Below are 20172 nucleotides of genomic sequence, written 5' to 3'. Positions count from 1 at the left end.
TTTTTTAGTGGTCAATGAAATTGTTCAGTGGTCATGGTATTGGTTCAATTATGATTTTTGTTCAGTGATTGTTCAGCGGCCATGGAGATTGTTCAGTGGTATCCTTTTAAGTGGTCATGGTATTTGTTCAGTAATCATGGTATTTCTTCAGTGGCCTTAGAGTTTGTTCAGTGGTCATGGTATTTGTTCAGTAGCCTTAGAGTTTGTTCAGTGGTCATAATATTTGTTCATTTATCATAGTATTTATTCAGTGGTCCTAGAATTTGTTCAGTAGTTATGATATTTGTTCTGGGATCATGACATTTTCTGTGTTCATAAGACTTCTTCAGTAGCCATGGGTCATGGGGTCATGGTTTTTTCAGTGGCAATGGAATTTATTCAGTGTTCATGTGATTGTTCAAGGGTCGATTTTTACTCAGCGGTCATGGTGTTTGTTCAGGGATTGCTCACTTGATACAATGTCTGCTCATTAGTGTTTGTACAGCTATTGTAATGTTTACTCATTGGTCATTGTATGTTTATTAAATGGTAATGGTGTTTGTTCAGTGGTCATGATGTTTAACAAGTGGCCATGATGTTTATCAAGTGGTCATAATGTTTGTCAAGTGGTCATGATATTTGTTCTGTCATGATGTTTGTTCTGTGGTCATGATATTTGTTCTGTCATGATGTTTGTTCTGTGGCCACGATGTTTGCTCAATGGTCTTAATGTTCTTTCACTGGTCACAATGGTTCTTCAGTGTCTATGGTGTTCAGTGGTCATGGTATTTCTTCTGTGGCCATAATATTTATTCAGTGGCCATAGTGTTTCTTCACTGGTCATGATGTTTGTTCAAGGTCCATTGTGCTTCAGTAGCGAGAATATTGTTTAGTGGCTATAGTATTTTTTGGACGGTCATGGTGTTTGTTCAATTTCACGATGTTTATCATCTTGGTTGTTCAGTTTCGTGATGTTTATGTAGGTGCTGTTATGTTTGTTCATGTTTTTTTCATCGGTTATGGTAATTGTGGAGTAGCCATTACGTTTGTTCTGTAGTCTTAGAATTTGTTCACTCTCATAATGTGTGTTCACTGGTCATGATTTTATACTGGTTATATTCGGTAGTGTTTTATTACAAAGGTCGTGGCGTTTTTTGACATCATTTTGATAGCTTGTGAACCACAAGGTAATCATGAGGTTTATTCATTGTTCATGAACTCTATTTAGTGTTCATGAGCTTTTTTTTTTACACCGACTTTTATAGCTGTTCAGTAGTCGTGATATCTATTTACTTGCTCTATAAAACATGGGGCTCTGTCGTAGTCTAACAGATCAGTTCACAGAGCAGAGGGAGTTTTTAACCTCAAGCATCACGGTACGGCCTGTAGGTGTGATGATATGACTTGTTGTGACTTGACCATATTGACCAGGGGTCGTCCCTTTGTACTCAGTGGGTGAAGTAAGTCCACACACATACCAACTGGTCGGCCTCACCTTATCCGAGTCAACATCTACTTGGTCTTCCCACAAAGTACTGTATACAAGAGAAGAAATATCAGATATTATTATTCATTTATTTAAACCGTGTTATTCTTATTAAATCCAAAATTTTTCTCAGCGTCATTTGCTCTTGGACTAATACTGTAGGTATATTCCCACAATCATAAGGCGTCATGTACATGAACCAGCTGTGGACAAAGCCAAAGAACAGTCACAGACATGTTCTGTTATCCACAGGAAACGAAAGACAGGGTCTCAGGAGGCAACACCATATATGCAGCTGCTGGGTAATCATTCCTCTGAGTTAACAATGATACGAGCTGAATATTTCAGGGCCTTAGGGAAAGTTCTTTCTCAACTCCGGGATTATTCCATTGTTGCGCCACAAGCTTTCCACATGCCGCTACCGCGTCCCAGAGAGAGAGATTGTCAAGAGCATCGGTTGCTCAAAGATAAAGGCTGGTATGTGTCTGTTTCTGTCCATCATCGCGGTTATGGAAAGCTTTACCCTTCTTTGGAATCCCGGCCCGGAATTTTCGCCTCTCAGGCAGGCGTTAGTGCTCGAGTTGTGGGGCAACTTGATTTTACACCCAAGCTTGTTGAGTGGACTAGTGCCCGCAATCGATGCATTTTCATTAGAAAGATAATCATATGAAGTATTGTGCTTCACTTTTATTCTGTTTCTATGTTCCCATATCCTTTTTTATCGTCAGTTTTCCGGTAATCTTTCCACAGGAGACACAATTAACTCTGGATATCATATTTGTACGTCACATACTTGTCGAAATGATGCGTAAGAGGTACATAATATAAGTTTGTTGTTTTAAACACGAGTGTTCACAGTTATTGCAATATAGTTCACGAAGGATGTTATACACGTCTCTAGTTTCTTTGAGAAAACATTTTCATGGGGTTGTGCGAGACGGGACCTTCACGTCAGCCAAACTTTCAGGAATATTTGGGGTTAAAATCTACCAAATTCTGTAATTCATATCATTTCGATCGCGATGTAGATGTAGAATTAATATAGATTAGATATTCCTCTTCACAACTGTAACATATACTTCATTAGTAAGATTTGTACGTCATTTATACCGAGGAACATGAAAGAATTTCACATTGAAAGTTTTTACTGTCAACCATGAAATCCAATCCTTGAAACGTATGTTTTGCTTACTATAACACAAGTGATGGATAAAGAAGCATCAAACTGTTATATTTGTGGCCATCATTAGAAATGCAAAAGAGCAAAATGCTTTTACTCAGGTTTATGGATACTAAATTAATTAACATGTATGTGGACTGACTCAAAGAGTGCCTAGGCTCACCAAGAACAATCCACTCGAAAATAAATCAAAATAGAGTGTTAGAATAAGATGGTAAAGTACTTGAGTAATGGGATCCTGATAGTTATAGTGACCCTTTGTTGAGTTTATGAAGGGGATTTGCGTGGTTGGGTGAGCCGTTGTGTCGTCTATAGCTAGGGGGGGAGGGGAGGGGAGCTCTGAGTGTGTCCGCTAAGGGAAGAAAGCTACACCAGGGAGGAACTCTGCTTTGTTCACTGCCTCACGCAAAATCTGATTCATATTTCCCACTCGCACTCCAAATTAAGAGACCCTAGGCAGTCGAGAGTTAACCATGAAGATGCAATAGACTATACTCTATACCTTATCGGAGTAGCAAGGCTGTAGATAGCACGAGAAAGTATATTTTAAGGGTTTATTGTGGATGTGTCGCCGCCGCCGCCAGCCGTTGTGCGTCGGACATTGAGCGGGGTCGTCTCCCATTTTGTCGTTAAAGGTAAGGTTTTTTGAGGAATCGGGCAGTCATTCCTTATCCATAGCATTTGTGAATGGCTACTGAGATAAGATGATTAGTTATAAGTCCGTAAGTCCCATAATTCTTACAGAAATTGGGTACTAACCCGACGGCCAAGGTCAACTAGCCGCCCCCAAGCCACTGCTGCCGTCTGCGGAATATTATTTTCGCGATCATGTATCATTTTCTGGTTATCAATTAATTGTATCACCACTCTCCTGTTGCCCTGGATCATCAAAGCATGTTTCTCATCGGAACCTCCGAGCAGTGTCGGTTTAGTGTGGCCCGAGGGCAGTAAAGGGAAGTACGTTAGTTAGTACAGTGATTGCATGGATGTTGCTGAAATGACAAGCACATTACAAGGTGTTATGGTCATCCGATGCTCTACCCTTCACATCATACGTTACCTCTCAAGTCAAAGAATAGAAGCATACATTTTTCTTGCATTTGCATTTTATCAAAGTGGAACATTTGCTTGAGTAAGGGTGTTAATCTGCCTAAAAGTATTAGTGGTTTGGCTGCCAGATGGTGACTTGAGATTGGCCCTTTCATTAATAGTGTACCGTATTGGCAAGTTATTTATACAGGCTGAGTGCCCCATTTGCTTAGTTTATCCCTCTGGATGCCTCATGTAATAGTTGGTTGACCATGCGGGCTCCTCAGCCAGCATGACCTATCTTTAACTTTTACAGGTATTCGACCAAACCAGTCAGGTATCCATTCTAACGGGTCATCTTGAGAGGAAGATGGACCATATTGACTGGTTACTGATACTGACTACATGAGAAAGGTTGCTGTGTGCCTACTGGCTAGTTGATGTATTGGTCTGGTTGATCTGTACCTTGGTGGTAGATCTACTTACTTGGTCACCAGTGCTGGCTGGTGTAGCACTTGGATTAATCTGGGCAGAGTATCAGCACAATCATATTACTTTAAACATTTGAAGTGCTGGGATTTTGAGATCTGATTATTTCATTGTGACATGATGCAAGACAGTGTTGATTTAATCAGAATGTTAGACATTTAGTGTTACATCCTTTAAATTCAGTGGGGCCTCAGTAACGTAAAACTCCCTCACCACATTGCACAGATAGGTAATAGCATACCAAGGCTCCTGTTGACCACACTTACTGACTGATCACTTTGACCTGTATGATTTATGATCCTCCATACTGAAAGTGTTATGAATGCAGGGTCTGATAAGATATGATATTTGGCTTATTTACAGACTTAATGTTTGGTGTGAGCTGGTCTTATAGCACCTAGTGGTCTACTACACACAAGTTTACTGTATTGGTTGATATACTTGCTGTTTGAACATATTAACTGTTACATGCTGGCTGGTCTTCAGTCATGATTATTGACTGAAAGATGTTTTGAGTGTATTGGTTGGTCAGCCATATTGGGTTTGGCTGCTTTACTGGGTTAGCTGTTGTACCGAGCTGGTTGCCTAAGGAAACTCCACCTGCTATTTATTATAGCAGCTGGTAACAAGAGTTAATCACAGTGTGTTAGTGAAGGGTGTCCTTATGTACAGCTCACAGAGATTCATCAGTTGTCATGCTGATGAGACTGTAATGATTTGCTTGTTATTTAATGTTCATGCTGTATGCTGAATTTATACCGCAGCCTAAATCTTCCAGTACTTGTAACCCAAGTACTCACTTTGAGTATCCTTTGAACAAAATGTTTAGACTAGCATCATCCCCAAGAGTTTGAAACTGATTCCCACTTCCCTTGCTGCACAAAGGAGGAAGCAAAACAATCCCAAAATGCTCCCAGCCATCAGTACCGACGTTGCACATTATTAAAATTTTTAGTGTCTTACAATGTAAGTTGAATGAGTGTGGAATAATCAACATTAAGCTGGGACAGCATGGTTTCAGGGCAGGAATACTGTGCCTCTGTGGTAGAATTGTAGAGGCACTTATGAACAAACAAAATGCTGATGTGATATAGTACAGTACAGAGTCTGCAAAACCCTTTGGTAAGTGTGACCATGGTGGAAGATAGATGTATTGTACAACTTTTTAAACAGTACATTACAAAACATCGTGTAGCTGTTAGCGTATCTTACCATGATGCATTCACGGGCTGCTCAGGGTTGAGCTTATAGGTTCGAATCCTAGTTACAGCAGTCAGTCCACAGTCAACCCACCTGTTCATCCACCTCAAGGGGTTGGTAAATAAATCGGTATCTGGCTCAGGCTAGAGACTATGAGCGAATGTGGCATTTTTTTGCCTTTTTCTGGTGCTGCCTCGCTGAAGCAGGGGGTAGCAATGCTGTTTTTTTGTTGGTGGGGTAGTGCCAGAATGGATGAAGGCAAACAAGTATACGTACACACACACACACACACACACAAATATATATATATATATATATTTTTTTTTCTGCGTTTGTGAGGTAGCGCAAGGAAACAGACGAAAGAAATGGCCCAACCCACCCCCATACACATGTATATACATACGTCCACACACGCAAATATACATACCTACACAGCTTTCCATGGTTTACCCCAGACGCTTCACATGCCCTGATTCAATCCACTGACAGCACGTCAACCCCGGTATACCACATCGATCCAATTCACTCTATTCCTTGCCCTCCTTTCACCCTCCTGCATGTTCAGGCCCCGATCACACAAAATCTTTTTCACTCCATCTTTCCACCTCCAATTTGGTCTCCCACTTCTCCTCGTTCCCTCCACCTCCGACACATATATCCTCTAGGTCAATCTTTCCTCACTCATTCTCTCCATGTGCCCAAACCACTTCAAAACACCCTCTTCTGCTCTCTCAACCACGCTCTTTTTATTTCCACACATCTCTCTTACCCTTACGTTACTCACTCGATCAAACCACCTCACACCACACATTGTCCTCAAACATCTCATTTCCAGCACATCCATCCTCCTGCGCACAACTCTATCTATAGCCCACGCCTCGCAACCATACAACATTGTTGGAACCACTATTCCTTCAAACATACCCATTTTTGCTTTCCGAGATAATGTTCTCGACTTCCACACATTCTTCAAGGCCCCCAGAATTTTCGCCCCCTCCCCCACCCTATGATCCACTTCCGCTTCCATGGTTCCATCCGCTGCCAGATCCACTCCCAGATATCTAAAACACTTCACTTCCTCCAGTTTTTCTCCATTCAAACTCACCTCCCAATTGACTTGACCCTCAACCCTACTGTACCTAATAACCTTGCTCTTATTCACATTTACTCTTAACTTTCTTCTTTCACACACTTTACCAAACTCAGTCACCAGCTTCTGCAGTTTCTCACATGAATCAGCCACCAGCGCTGTATCATCAGCGAACAACAACTGACTCACTTCCCAAGCTCTCTCATCCCCAACAGACTTCATACTTGCCCCTCTTTCCAAAACTCTTGCATTCACCTCCCTAACAACCCCATCCATAAACAAATTAAACAACCATGGAGACATCACACACCCCTGCCGCAAACCTACATTCACTGGGAAGTGAGTCAGTTGTTCGCTGATGATACAGCGCTGGTGGCTGATTCATGTGAGAAACTGCAGAAGCTGGTGACTGAGTTTGGAAAAGTGTGTGGAAGAAGAAAGTTAAGAGTAAATGTGAATAAGAGCAAGGTTATTAGGTACAGTAGGGTTGAGGGTCAAGTCAATTGGGAGGTGAGTTTGAATGGAGAAAAACTGGAGGAAGTGAAGTGTTTTAGATATCTGGGAGTGGATCTGGCAGCGGATGGAACCATGGAAGCGGAAGTGGATCATAGGGTGGGGGAGGGGGCGAAAATCCTGGGGGCCTTGAAGAATGTGTGGAAGTCGAGAACATTATCTCGGAAAGCAAAATGGGTATGTTTGAAGGAATAGTGGTTCCAACAATGTTGTATGGTTGCGAGGCGTGGGCTATGGATAGAGTTGTGCGCAGGAGGATGGATGTGCTGGAAATGAGATGTTTGAGGACAATGTGTGGTGTGAGGTGGTTTGATCGAGTGAGTAACGTAAGGGTAAGAGAGATGTGTGGAAATAAAAAGAGCGTGGTTGAGAGAGCAGAAGAGGGTGTTTTGAAGTGGTTTGGGCACATGGAGAGGATGAGTGAGGAAAGATTGACCAAGAGGATATATGTGTCGGAGGTGGAGGGAACAAGGAGAAGAGGGAGACCAAATTGGAGGTGGAAAGATGGAGTGAAAAAGATTTTGTGTGATCGGGGCCTGAACATGCAGGAGGGTGAAAGGAGGGCAAGGAATAGAGTAAGTTGGAGCGATGTGGTATACCGGGGTTGACATGCTGTCAGTGGATTGAAGCAGGGCATGTGAAGCGTCTGGGGTAAACCGCGGAAGGCTGTGTAGGTATGTATATTTGCGTGTGTGGACGTATGTATATACATGTGTATGGGGGGGGGTTGGGCCATTTCTTTCGTCTGTTTCCTTGCGCTACCTCGCAAACGCGGGAGACAGCGACAAAGTATAATAAAAAAAAAATAATAAAAATATATATATATATATATATATATATATATATATATATATATATATATATATATATATATATATATATATATATATATATTTTCTTTCAAACTACTCGCCATTTCCCGCATTTGCGAGGTAGCGTTAAGAACAGAGGACTGGGCCTTTGAGGGAATACCCTCACCTGGCCCAATTCTCTGTTCCCTCTTTTGGAAAATTAAAAAAAAACGAGAGGGGAGGATTTCCAGCCCCCCGCTCCCTCCCCTTTTAGTCGCCTTCTACGACACGCAGGGAATACGTGGGAAGTATTCTTTCTCCCCTATCCCCAGGGATGTAGGTAGCATTTATGGATCTGGAGAAGGCATATGATAGAGTTGATAGAGATGCTCTGTGGAAGGTATTAAGAATATATGGTGTGGGAGGCAAGTTGTTAGAAGCAGTGAAAAGTTTTTATCGAGGATGTAAGGCATGTGTACGTGTAGGAAGAGAGGAAAGTGATTGGTTCTCAGTGAATGTAGGTTTGTGGCAGGGGTGTGTGATGTCTCCATGGTTGTTTAATTTGTTTATGGATGGGGTTGTTAGGGAGGTGAATGCAAGAGTTTTGGAAAGAGGGGCAAGTATGAAGTCTGTTGTGGATGAGAGAGCTTGGGAAGTGAGTCAGTTGTTGTTCGCTGATGATACAGCACTGGTGGCTGATTCATGTGAGAAACTGCAGAAACTGGTGACTGAGTTTGGTAAAGTGTGTGAAAGAAGAAAGTTAAGAGTAAATGTGAATAAGAGCAAGGTTATTAGGTACAGTAGGGTTGAGGGTCAAGTCAATTGGGAGGTAAGTTTGAATGGAGAAAAAGTGGAGGAAGTAAAGTGTTTTAGATATCTGGTAGTGGATCTGGCAGCGGATGGAACCATGGAAGCAGAAGTGAATCATAGGGTTGGGGAGGGGACGAAAATCCTGGGAGCCTTGAAGAATGTTTGGAAGTCGAGAACATTATCTTGGAAAGCAAAAATGGGTATGTTTGAAGGAATAGTGGTTCCAACAATGTTGTATGGTTGTGAGGCGTGGGCTATGGATAGAGTTGTGTGCAGGAGGGTGGATGTGCTGGAAATGAGATGTTTGAGGACAATATGTGGTGTGAGGTGGTTTGATCGAGTAAGTAATGTAAGAGTAAGAGAGATGTGTGGAAATAAAAAGAGCGTGGTTGAGAGAGCAGAAGAGGGTGTTTTGAAATGGTTTGGGCACATGGAGAGAATGAGTGAGGAAAGATTGACCAAGAGGATATATGTGTCGGAGGTGAAGGGAACGAGGTGAAGTGGGAGACCAAATTGGAGGTGGAAAGATGGAGTGAAAAAGATTTTGTGTGATCGGGGCCTGAACATGCAGGAGGGTGAAAGGCGGGTGAGGAGTAGAGTGAATTGGATCGATGTGGTATACCGGGGTCGATGTGCTGTCAATGGATTGAATCAGGGCATGTGAAGCGTCTGGGGTAAACCATGGAAAGTTGTGTGGGGCCTGGATGTGGAAAGGGAGCTGTGGTTTTGGGCATTATTACATGACAGCTAGAGACTGAGTGTGAACGAATTGGGTCTTTGTTGTCTTTTCCTAGCGCTACCTCGCACACATGAGGGGGTAGGGGTACGTTATTCCATGTGTGGCGAGGTGGCGATGGGAATAAAGAGAGGCAGACAGTATGAATTATGTACATGTGTATATATGTGTATGTCTGTGTGTGTATATATATGTGTACATTGAGATGCATAGGTATGTATATTTGCGTGTGTGGACGTGTATGTATATACATGTGTATGGGGGTGGGTTGGGCCATTTTCTTTCGTCTGTTTCCTTGCACTACCTCGCAAACGTGGGAGACAGCGACAACATATATATATATATATATATATATATATTTCTTCTTTCTTTCTTTTAAACTATTCGCCATTTCCCGTGTTAGCGAGGTAGCGTTCAGAACAGAGGACTGGGCCTTTGTGGAATATCCTCACCTGGCCCCCCTCTGTTCCTTCTTGGTCAATCTTTCCCCACTCATTCTCTCCATGTGACCAAACCATTTCAAAACACCCTCTTCTGCTCTCTCAACCACACTCTTTTTTATTTCCACACATCTCTCTCACCCTTACATTACTCACTCAATCAAACCACCTCACACCACATATTGTCCTCAAACATCTCATTTCCAGCACATCCACCCTCCTGCGCACAACTCTATCCATAGCCCACGCCTCGCAACCATACAACATTGTTGGAACCACTATTCTTTCAAACATACCCATTTTTGCTATCCAAGATAATGTTCTCGACTTCCAAACATTCTTCAAGGCTCCCAGAATTTTCGCCCCCTCCCCCACCCTATGATTCACTTCCGCTTCCATGGTTCCATCCACTGCCAGATCCACTCCCAGATATCTAAAACACTTTACTTCCTCCAGTTTTTCTCCATTCAAACTTACCTCCCAATTGACTTGACCCTCAACCCTACTGTACCTAATAACCTTGCTCTTATTCACATTTACTCTTAACTTTCTTCTTTCACACACTTTACCAAACTCAGTCACCAGCTTCTGCAGTTTCTCACATGAATCAGCCACCAGCGCTGTATCATCAGCGAACAACAACTGACTCACTTCCCAAGCTCTCTCATCCTCAACAGACTTCATACTTGCCCCTCTTTCCAAAACTCTTGCATTCACCTCCCTAACAACCCCATCCATAAACAAATTAAACAACCATGGAGACATCACACACCCCTGCCGCAAACCTACATTCACTGGGAACCAATCACTTTCCTCTCTTCCTACACGTACACATGCCTTACATCCTCGATAAAAACTTTTCACTGCTTCTAACAACTTGCCTCCCACACCATATATTCTTAATACCTTCCACAGAGCATCTCTATCAACTCTATCATATGCCTTCTCCAGATCCATAAATGCTACATACAAATCCATTTGCTTTTCTAAGTATTTCTCACATACATTCTTCAAAGCAAACACCTGATCCACACATCCTCTACCACTTCTGAAACCACACTGCTCTTCCCCAATCTGATGCTCTGTACATGCCATCACCCTCTCAATCAATACCCTCCCATATAATTTACCAGGAATACTCAACAAACTTATACCTCTGTAATTTGAGCACTCACTCTTATCCCCTTTGCCTTTGTACAGTGGCACTATGCACGCATTCTGCCAATCCTCAGGCACCTCACCATGAGTCATACATACATTAAATAACCTTACCATATATATATATATATATATATATATATATATATATATATATATATATATATATTTTTTTTTTTTTTTTTTTTTTTTTTTTTCGTACTATTCGCCATTTCCCGCATTAGCGAGGTAGCGTTAAGAACAGAGGACTGGGCCTTAGAGGGAATATCCTCATCTGGACCCCTTTTCTGTTCCTTCTTTTGGAAAATCAAAAAAAAAATGAGAGGGGAGGATTTCCAGCCACCTGCTCCCTCCCCTTTTAGTCGCCTTCTACGACACGCAGGGAATACGTGGGAAGTATTCTTTCTCCCCTATCCCCTATACATAAACGCCCATACACGCACATATACATGCTTATACATATACACATAATCATTAATGGGATGGCCTTTATTAGGGCCTCATCTGCCCATGCCAACTCATAAAAAAAAATCAGGCTTTACTGGTGCCTCTCTGGTAAAAAGCTACGTTCCTAAAGGAACCATACTATTGTCCCTTTTGTTCATCGTTCTTGTACATGACATTTACGCTGATATGTCATTTTTGAATATCATTCTTTGGAGATGCTAAGAGTGAGTTAGAACGTCTCTCCAGTGGAAGACACTGGAAAACTACATACCGACATAAACAGCCTTAAGCAAGGTCATTGAAGGAACCATGTTTTTCAGTGGAGAAAAGTTACAACTCTGAATAAAGATTGAGTGAAAATAGGACTGAATACAAACAGAGACAAACACTATCACATTGGTAATATACAGTGTGAAAGCCTGGGAGTAATAATTCCTGATGACCTTACATTCAGTGAACACAAGGCCTCAGTTCCCTCTCCCTGAAAGGTGTTAAGCTGGATCTTGTGGAACTTCAAGACAAGAGACAAAATCAGTGATTATGTACTTCAAGGCACTAATACACTCACAAAGAGAATATTGTTGAATGCTAAAAACCTTTCAGGGCATACAAAATTGTAGAGTTAAGTAGTGAGCAATGATCTTTCATATTCTGCTTTGATGCAGTCTTGTACATTATCTGAACTGCTCAAAATGTGGGAAGTCAGAGGCTTTCCCCCTTGGAGTACAGGTGGGAGATGTATGTCTTTATTTGCTCTTGGAAAGTCCTGGAAAGCATGGTTCACAGGCTTCATTGGAAAACAGGTCCCATATAGGACAATACAACAGGCATGGAAGATGCTGTAAGATAGTCACTAAAATCAATCTATTTATATAACTATGTCTGTGATGCCTGTTCCAACTGAAATGCTCACAAGAGGGTGGCCATTGCAATAGTCTCCATTGCTAGTGAATTCCAGTGCCGCTTCTTAGTCTTTTGGGCCTCATCCTTTACAGGCCGTTGGCAGAGGGCAACTCTAGTGCAGTATTTGCTGAGGCTTCTACCCAATGTTCCTACTGACTACTACTGTCTAATGCTCCTATTCACTTCTACTACTCCCTAATGCTCCTGCCTAAATGTTCCTAAAATCCAAAAGTGCAATATGCACAAGAGAGCATTGTCAATGTTAGGTCGTAAGACTATTCAGTACAAGGCTTGCAGCCATCAGAGTCACAATGGGATGTGGAGCAGAAAAATCTAAGAATGCCCTAGATAAGTATATGCTAGTGAACTGGGCCAGACAGGGTGAGGCGGTTACGTGGGGCTGCATGCCACAGCCTTCAAGAGCTTGGTCAACCAATGACCCAAATCAGCTGCCTGGACTTAATCAGGGTTGTGGGAGAAGACTTTAGAAGTAATTTCCAGGTAAATTTCAGATCCTAAATGAAATTTTTTTCCCCATTAGCGATGATACAGCCTTGCTGAAAGTGACTTTTCACTTGTAGCGTAACAGGAGTTGGAGTCTGGTACCTTACATTATTTTTTATCATTTTATAACACAGGACTTTTCCTTTAGGACTCCTAGTGCTACCAGGCTATTTTCCACACAGGAACAGGGAAATGATTGATGTCTTTTTAGGAATGTAAGGGACAATGGGGAGATGGGTTAATGTCCCACCCTTTGAACTGTACAGTATAAGATAAACTTTCTGAATATGATTGGCTCTCTCTCTCTCTCTCTCTCTCTCATTATACTTTGTTGCTGTCTCCCGTGTTAGCGAGGTAGTGCAAGGAAACACTCGAAAGAATGGCCCAACCCACCCACATACACATGTATATACATACATGCCCACACACGCACATATACATACCTATACATTTCAATGTATACATACATATACATACACAGACATACATATATACACATGTACATATTCATGCTTGCTGCCTTCATCCATTCTGGTCTCTCTCTCTCTCTCTCTCTCTCTCTCTCTCTCTCTCTCTCTCTCTCTCTCTCTCTCTCTCTCTCTCTCTCTCTCTCTCTCTCCCCTCTCTCTCTCTCTCTCTCTCTCTCTCTCTCTCTCTCTCTCTCATATCCCTGGGAATAAGGGAGAAAGAATACTTCCCATGTATTCTCTGTGTTCATAGAAGGCGACTAAAAGGGGAGGGAGCGGTAGCTAGAAATCCTCCCCTTCCGTTTTACTTCTTCCAAAAGAAGGAACAGAGAAGAGGCCAAGTGAAGATGTTCCCTCTAGGGCTCAGTCCTCTGTTCTTAACGCTACCTCACTAATGCTGGAAATGGCGAATATGTATGGGAAAGAAATATGTATTATACTTCTTGTTTCCCACGTCAGCAAAGTAGTGCCAGGAAACAGACAAAGAATGGCCCATCCACTCATAAACACATATATATACATAAATGCCCATACACACACATATACATATACATGACAATATATACACATGTACATACATACATACACAGACATATACATAAATACACATTTACATATTCATACTTGCTTACCTTCATCCATTCCTAGTGCTACCCTGCCCCACAGGAAACAGCAATTGCTACCCTTTGCTTCAGCGTGGTTGCGCCAGGAAAACCGACAAAAAAGGCCTCATTCCTTCACACTCAGCCTCTAGCTGTCATGTGTAATGCACTGAAACCACAGTTCCATATCCTGGCCCCACAGACCTTTCATATGCCTTAGTTCAGACCATTGACAGCACATAACCCAGTATACCACATCGTTCCAGTACACTTGATTCCTTGCACGCCTCTCACCCTCCTGTATGTTCAAGCCCTGATCGCTCAGAATCTTTTTCACTCCATCCTTCCACCTCCAATTTGGTCTCCTGCTTCTCTTTGATCCCTCCACCTCTAACACATACTTTGTCAATCTTTCCTCTCTCATTCTCTCCATATTCCCAACCACTTCAACACACCCTCTTCTGCTCTCTCAGCCATACTCTTTTTATTTCCATACATTTCTCTTACCCTTTCATTACTTAATCAAACCACCTCACACCACATATTGTCCTCAAACATTTCATTTCCATCTCTCATTTGTATGGCCGCTAAGTGTCTCTTTGTCACTATAGGTGCTTATTAGAGAGACTGCTACTTTCTTGAAGTAATTTTGAAGGGTAAATATATATGTAAATAATTGTTTATATATGAATTGTACCCATGAATAGAGATGAATGTCATTTTGTGAATATGGGTCTCTGGTTCTCCACTCCCTTACCACAACTGCTGTAACCCACCCCATAACCTCTGCTGGGAGTGTTATGAATTATCATTAAGGCTATCTCATGGTCATGTATAATAGTTTATCTCTTTCCATATATTCAGTACTTTTTTCTTTTCTTCACATATGTGTACCATTTCTCATGTTAGAGAGGTAGCAGCTAAAACACACAAAGATATGGCCTTGTGTGCTTTTCGTTTACTTGTTCTTTTTTCATGAATAGTGGTGAATCATTGCTGAATGTGTGTAAGGGGGCTCTTCTCCTCCTTCCTCCACCGCCTCCTTGTTCCTTGTGCTAATCCTTGCTGGGTGCTCTATGCCTTAAATTCAGCACTGTACCACAGACGTTAGTTGTGATAGCTCACTTTTTGTATGTATTCTCTTCCTGTACATGTATTTTTAACATTTTATAATGGGAAACGACAATTGAACACTTGTTTATGCAAAAAATATGTGCAATTTTTTTTCGTCACCCTATTTAAGGGTTCACTGACAGGATTAAGTGGAAATTCAAACAAAATTTGTGGTATTCACCCTTTAATGGTATGTACTGAAAATTCATTGCAGTGTAATCTTTTGTTACCCAGTTTATAAATTATGTAACAAGTTGATTTGGTGCTAATACAGTAAGTATTTTTTTTTCTATTTGAGAATTTGGTATTTTCAGGCAAAGTTTAGGATGGTGTTAACACGTTTGTCACATTTTGGTGAGGTGTGTCCACTGCGTGACCACAGCTACAGTGATCCAGCAGCCATTCTCTCCTCCTTACATCATGCACCTAATAAACGCTTGCCTGTAAGTATTTCCTTTTATTTTTGTGCACATTCTTACTCAGCAAAGAAAAGAGAAAATCTAGTTACTGGAAGAGAGTTTATCCTATATACTTGACTCCAAAGCAATACTTTGAATAGTTCATATCATTTTTTCGACATTGATATCTCTCTCATGCATAAAGAATATGCTGCTTGTAATGTTGCAGTTGGATAGCATAAAGAGACAAAAGGAAGGATATTTCCTATTCAAAATGCTTTGCAGAAAGTCTTCTCTATTTTCTGCATTATGTAGCTGTAGAACCAAAGGAATTGAAATGGATAACTGTGAAAGTTGAAGTTCTGGGTTTTATTTCCTTCACATAGTCTAGTTTATGTTGTAGTATATCTGGGCAAAACCATGGGAATGCCATTGGAGCTGGACTCCATTTTGGCTTTGTTTGAAGGTAATAATTGCATGGTATCACTAATCGTAGCTGCTTGTGTAACAAGCTGATTTGATAAGCATTGTGGCTTTCCATGGAGGTAACAAAGTGGAGGAGGGTGGCTGCCTCTTCTTTAAAATACGAATTGTGTCTATGAGGAATGCTGTGTAATGTAAAACATTAGTATCACTTGTGAAGAGGTAATTAACTGGGAAGTGTGTTGGTGCTACTTAGAATTACCCTACGGAACATTGAGATGCAGTATTAAGTGCACAGTTTTGCATGTTAAATATACACTTAAGTATGTTCTTCAGGTTTGGCCACAAAAACTAGCCATTTTCATGAAAATTAGGAAAGTATCACAGAATAGGTTTTTATTGAAATAATTTTTTTCCATACCTGTTCCATTTTCTGCATCAGTGTGATAGTACCAGGAACAGGCAAAGAAAAGAGCTCATTCGCTCACATCCATTCTCTAGCGGTCAAGTGTAATACACCCAAATTTTAGTAATATGATATTTTTAAACTTCAGGCGTCCTCCTTACAAGTTTTATATCTCCCATATCTTAAAAAGAAACATATTTCACCCTTGTAACTATTTTGATTATTGAAGTCCATGGGAGGGATGAGTCAGGTGGGCACTTCATGTTAGATGATGGAGTGTGTAAGAGTCAATACAATAAATGTGTGATTGAGGAAAGGGTGGAGCTGTGGAGTGTGAAAATATTTATGGATAGTGGTATGGGAAATAGAGAGAGCAGTTTCTAGGCTATAGAAGGAGGCCTCTTCAAAGAGTCACTTGTGTAGCCCTTTGTTTAAGCCACACTGAGATCAATTGGAAAGGAATGTTTAACAAATCACCTTTATTGGTCATCTCTGCAAAATCCTGCATTTGTGACAAAGAGAGTCAATATGAGTATGTTCAGTAGGATATGTATGAGATCCTTCATGTTCTCATGACTGTTGAATTGGTTTGTCTTGACCAGGAAATTCAGTTATTACAATAATAAACGTGATTCATCTGTCATGATCCAGATACTGTAAATCCTTGATTTATTAAACCCCAATATAACGGATTTCAGATTTAACAGACCAGATTTAACTCTCATTTGCCCTCTTCCTCAACCTCTGCACCTTCCTCTTGTTCTCCTGCCACTTTCTCTTATGCATATCCCAATCATATGCACTCTTCCTTGTAAGTACCGCTCAAATGCCTCTTTTCTTTTTCACTAAAAACTTTCCTTCTTCAACTACACCTCAAATAGGTAACATTCGATTTATCGGACTTTCAGCATTAACGGACACCCCTTCCCCCCTTAGTCTGTTAAGTCGAGGATTTACTATATTTAGATTTGTGTGCTTTAAGTAAATGTGAAAAATATACCAATGTATGATGAACTTTTGTTATTTATCAAAAAACATTCATGGACAAGGTTATTTTTAGGAGAGTGTTGTCAAGGTAGTGTCAGATTTTACTAATATAATTACTGGATGAAATTCTTCCTAAGAAAAGAGATCACTATCTTCAAAAAACATTACATGAGAGAGCACATATAGAAGGTATCAGAGAACTGTTGAGAAAGTAGGATTGTTTGGGTTATGTACTGAAGTGTTATTCCAGGTACCTGGCTAAACTGCCACTAATTTTGACGGGAATTGAAAGCTATTTATCTGGCTGATTAAGTTTTTGAGTCAGAGAGATCTGAAGGTAGCATAAATGGCTGCTGCTCAGAATACTAACTACATGTAGGTGGGTAAGAATATCAACTGTGTCTATGCTCAAACAAATAGGAAATTTCTGTTTAAACATATTTTCATTTGAGCTTTACCTTCATTAAAGCACTTATGGAATTAAGTAACACAGACATTTATGCATGATTATTGATTAGGTGTTCTTTTGCATGTAGAAAATCATAATTTGATGTAAATACTGTTGAAAATATACAGTATATTGAGATTTCTAGCAGAAGATTGTTAGAAAAAGTATTGATTGTAGTACATAGTGATAATATGTTTAGCTGAAAACTCAGATTTCTTTATGAATATGATTAGAAATGTAAAATGGTTTCAGTAAAGGCCATGGGAGATTTGTAGGTAAATACTGTACCCTAATACATCACAGTATTGTCATGTAAGCATCTACTTAGTTTTGATGTCTTGCCAGCCTGATTACTAACTGCATTTGATTCAAAACTGGTTATTTGAATTTTGTAACTGCTTTCATAATGGTGTTTCCTTGGGCACTGATTTAGGAGGAAAGAAAATGCATTGAATTTTGGGGGCTGAAAGATTGACTTGGATGGTTATTGGATGAAAATGAAATAAGTGTGTGCCACTGGGCTCTAGTCTAAGGTGAAAATTTTTTAGTAAATTTTAAGGAGAAAGACAAAATAAAGTATTGGGAAGATTTAATTTGCGTAGTTGAAATTTAACTGAGACGCAGAGGCTGGGATACAGATGAGATTGTTTGGAAATAAAATTATATATTTATATTCATTATAGTTAGTCTCTGTCTCCCGCGTTAGCGAGGTAGCGCAAGGGGACTGATGAAAAAATGTTCCAATCCACCCACATACACATGTATATACATAAACGCCCACACACGCACATATACATACCTGTACATTTCAGTGTATACATACATATACATGCACAGACATATACATATATACACATGTACATATTCATACTGCCTTCATCCATTCCTGTCACCACCCTGCCACACATGAAATAGCACCCCTTTCCCCCCGCTACTTTCCGTTTTGGGTATGAAAGTGTTATGTAAAACATTCAGATTTTCATGGGAAATAACACTTATATTCTCTTTCTAGAGACCAAAGAAAGATAATTCTCAAGGTAATGCCCTTGAATGCCTACTAACAAAAACTGAACACTGTAACAAGAACTTATTAAATGACAATATAACATGAATTTGACATTATTTAATTTTAAGCCTTGTCAGATGCCTTAGACTGTTGGTAAATCCAAAATTGGATATAACCTTTTTAACCATCGATACTGTACTTTAATTATTGTGATCGTATTCATTACATTTCAGGTGAACATCGGGACAAAATCATCTCCTTCGTCACCTTCAGCTTCACCGTCAGCCTTACCAGCAACGTCTTCAGTACCCTCGTCAACAGCTTCTTCACCATCCTTATCACCATCAACTTCAACATCATCACTGCCATTGGTTCCTGTAGCAGTCTCACCATTATCACTATTTGCTTCATCGTCAGCCTTAACATCAGTTGCACTAACAGATTCACAGAATCTTGAAGTTGTTAGAATACACATCCTTGACCTTCCAAATGAAATCTTTGAAAAGATGTTTTCATACCTTACCTACAAAAATATAGGAGAAATTCGACTGGTAAGTTTAACTCTCCAGGTGGGTTATATCTTTTAATGCTGGATCAAGGCTGTCTTATCATTACTTACTATTAGCATCATAGTTTTCATATAGATCCCATGACATTTTTTCCTTAGTATTTCATTATCAGGTTGGCTTTAATCTGTCACCACCATCGTGATCATGCAGAATAATTCAAACCAATGAGACATGCTTGTAAGACATTACCATTAAAGTACACAAAAGAGGTTATGGTAGCTAGTGGTGACTGACCATTGTATTTACAAACACTGATTTGTGATGTTACTTTTAATCATACTTGTTTGTCTTTTCCCACATTAACGAGGTACAGATGAAGAGAGGGCACATTTGTTCACACCCATTCTCTAGCTTTCATGTTTAGTGCACTGAAATCACAGACCTTTCTAAGGTTTCTTCTAGCCACCTCACATGCCTTGATTCAGTCCATTGGCAGCATGTTTACCCCTGTATTCCATATCATTCTAGTTCACTCTATCCCATTTATGTGTTTCATGCTCCTGTATGTTCATGCCCAATCATTCACAATTTTCTTCACTTCATCCTTCCATTTCCAATTTATAAACAGATACATATAAAATTGGAGATTTTTTTTTTCTTTCTTTTTTTTTTTTTTTTTTTTTTTTTTTTTTTTTTTTTTTGCCGGTCTCCCGCGTTTGCGAGGTAGCGCAAGGAAGCAGACAAAATAAATGGCCCAACCCACCCCCATACACATGTATATACATACATCCACACACGCAAATATACATACCTACACAGCTTTCCATGGTTTACCCCAGACACTTCACATGCCCTGATTCAATCCGCTGACAGCACGTCAACCCCGGTATACCACATCGATCCAATTCACTCTATTCCTTGCCCTCCTTTCACCCTCCTGCATGTTCAGGCCCTGATCACACAAAATCTTTTTCACTCCATCTTTCCACCTCCAATTTGGTCTCCCACTTCTCCTTGTTCCCTCCACCTCCGACACATATATCCTCTTGGTCAATCTT

General features: G+C 40.4%; 1 protein-coding gene across 1 annotated transcript in view; it reads left to right on the top strand.

The window, feature by feature from the left end:
- The first annotated feature begins 2999 nt into the window (after positions 1-2999).
- dmpd (F-box protein dmpd) overlaps positions 3000-20172 on the top strand; it is a 35872-nt gene continuing 18699 nt past the window's right edge. Inside the window, exons 1-3 of the mRNA XM_071660476.1 lie at positions 3000-3280; positions 15252-15380; positions 18839-19156. Of these exons, the coding sequence (XP_071516577.1) occupies positions 15264-15380; positions 18839-19156 (435 nt within the window). The 5' untranslated portion in view covers positions 3000-3280; positions 15252-15263. The remainder of the gene's footprint in view (positions 3281-15251; positions 15381-18838; positions 19157-20172) is intronic.

The sequence above is a fragment of the Panulirus ornatus genome, chromosome 5, assembly GCF_036320965.1.
Source record: "Panulirus ornatus isolate Po-2019 chromosome 5, ASM3632096v1, whole genome shotgun sequence".
Taxonomy (NCBI): Eukaryota; Metazoa; Arthropoda; class Malacostraca; order Decapoda; family Palinuridae; genus Panulirus; species Panulirus ornatus.
The sequence above is the reverse complement of the archived record's forward strand: the minus strand, read 5'-3'. Positions and strand labels throughout refer to the sequence as shown.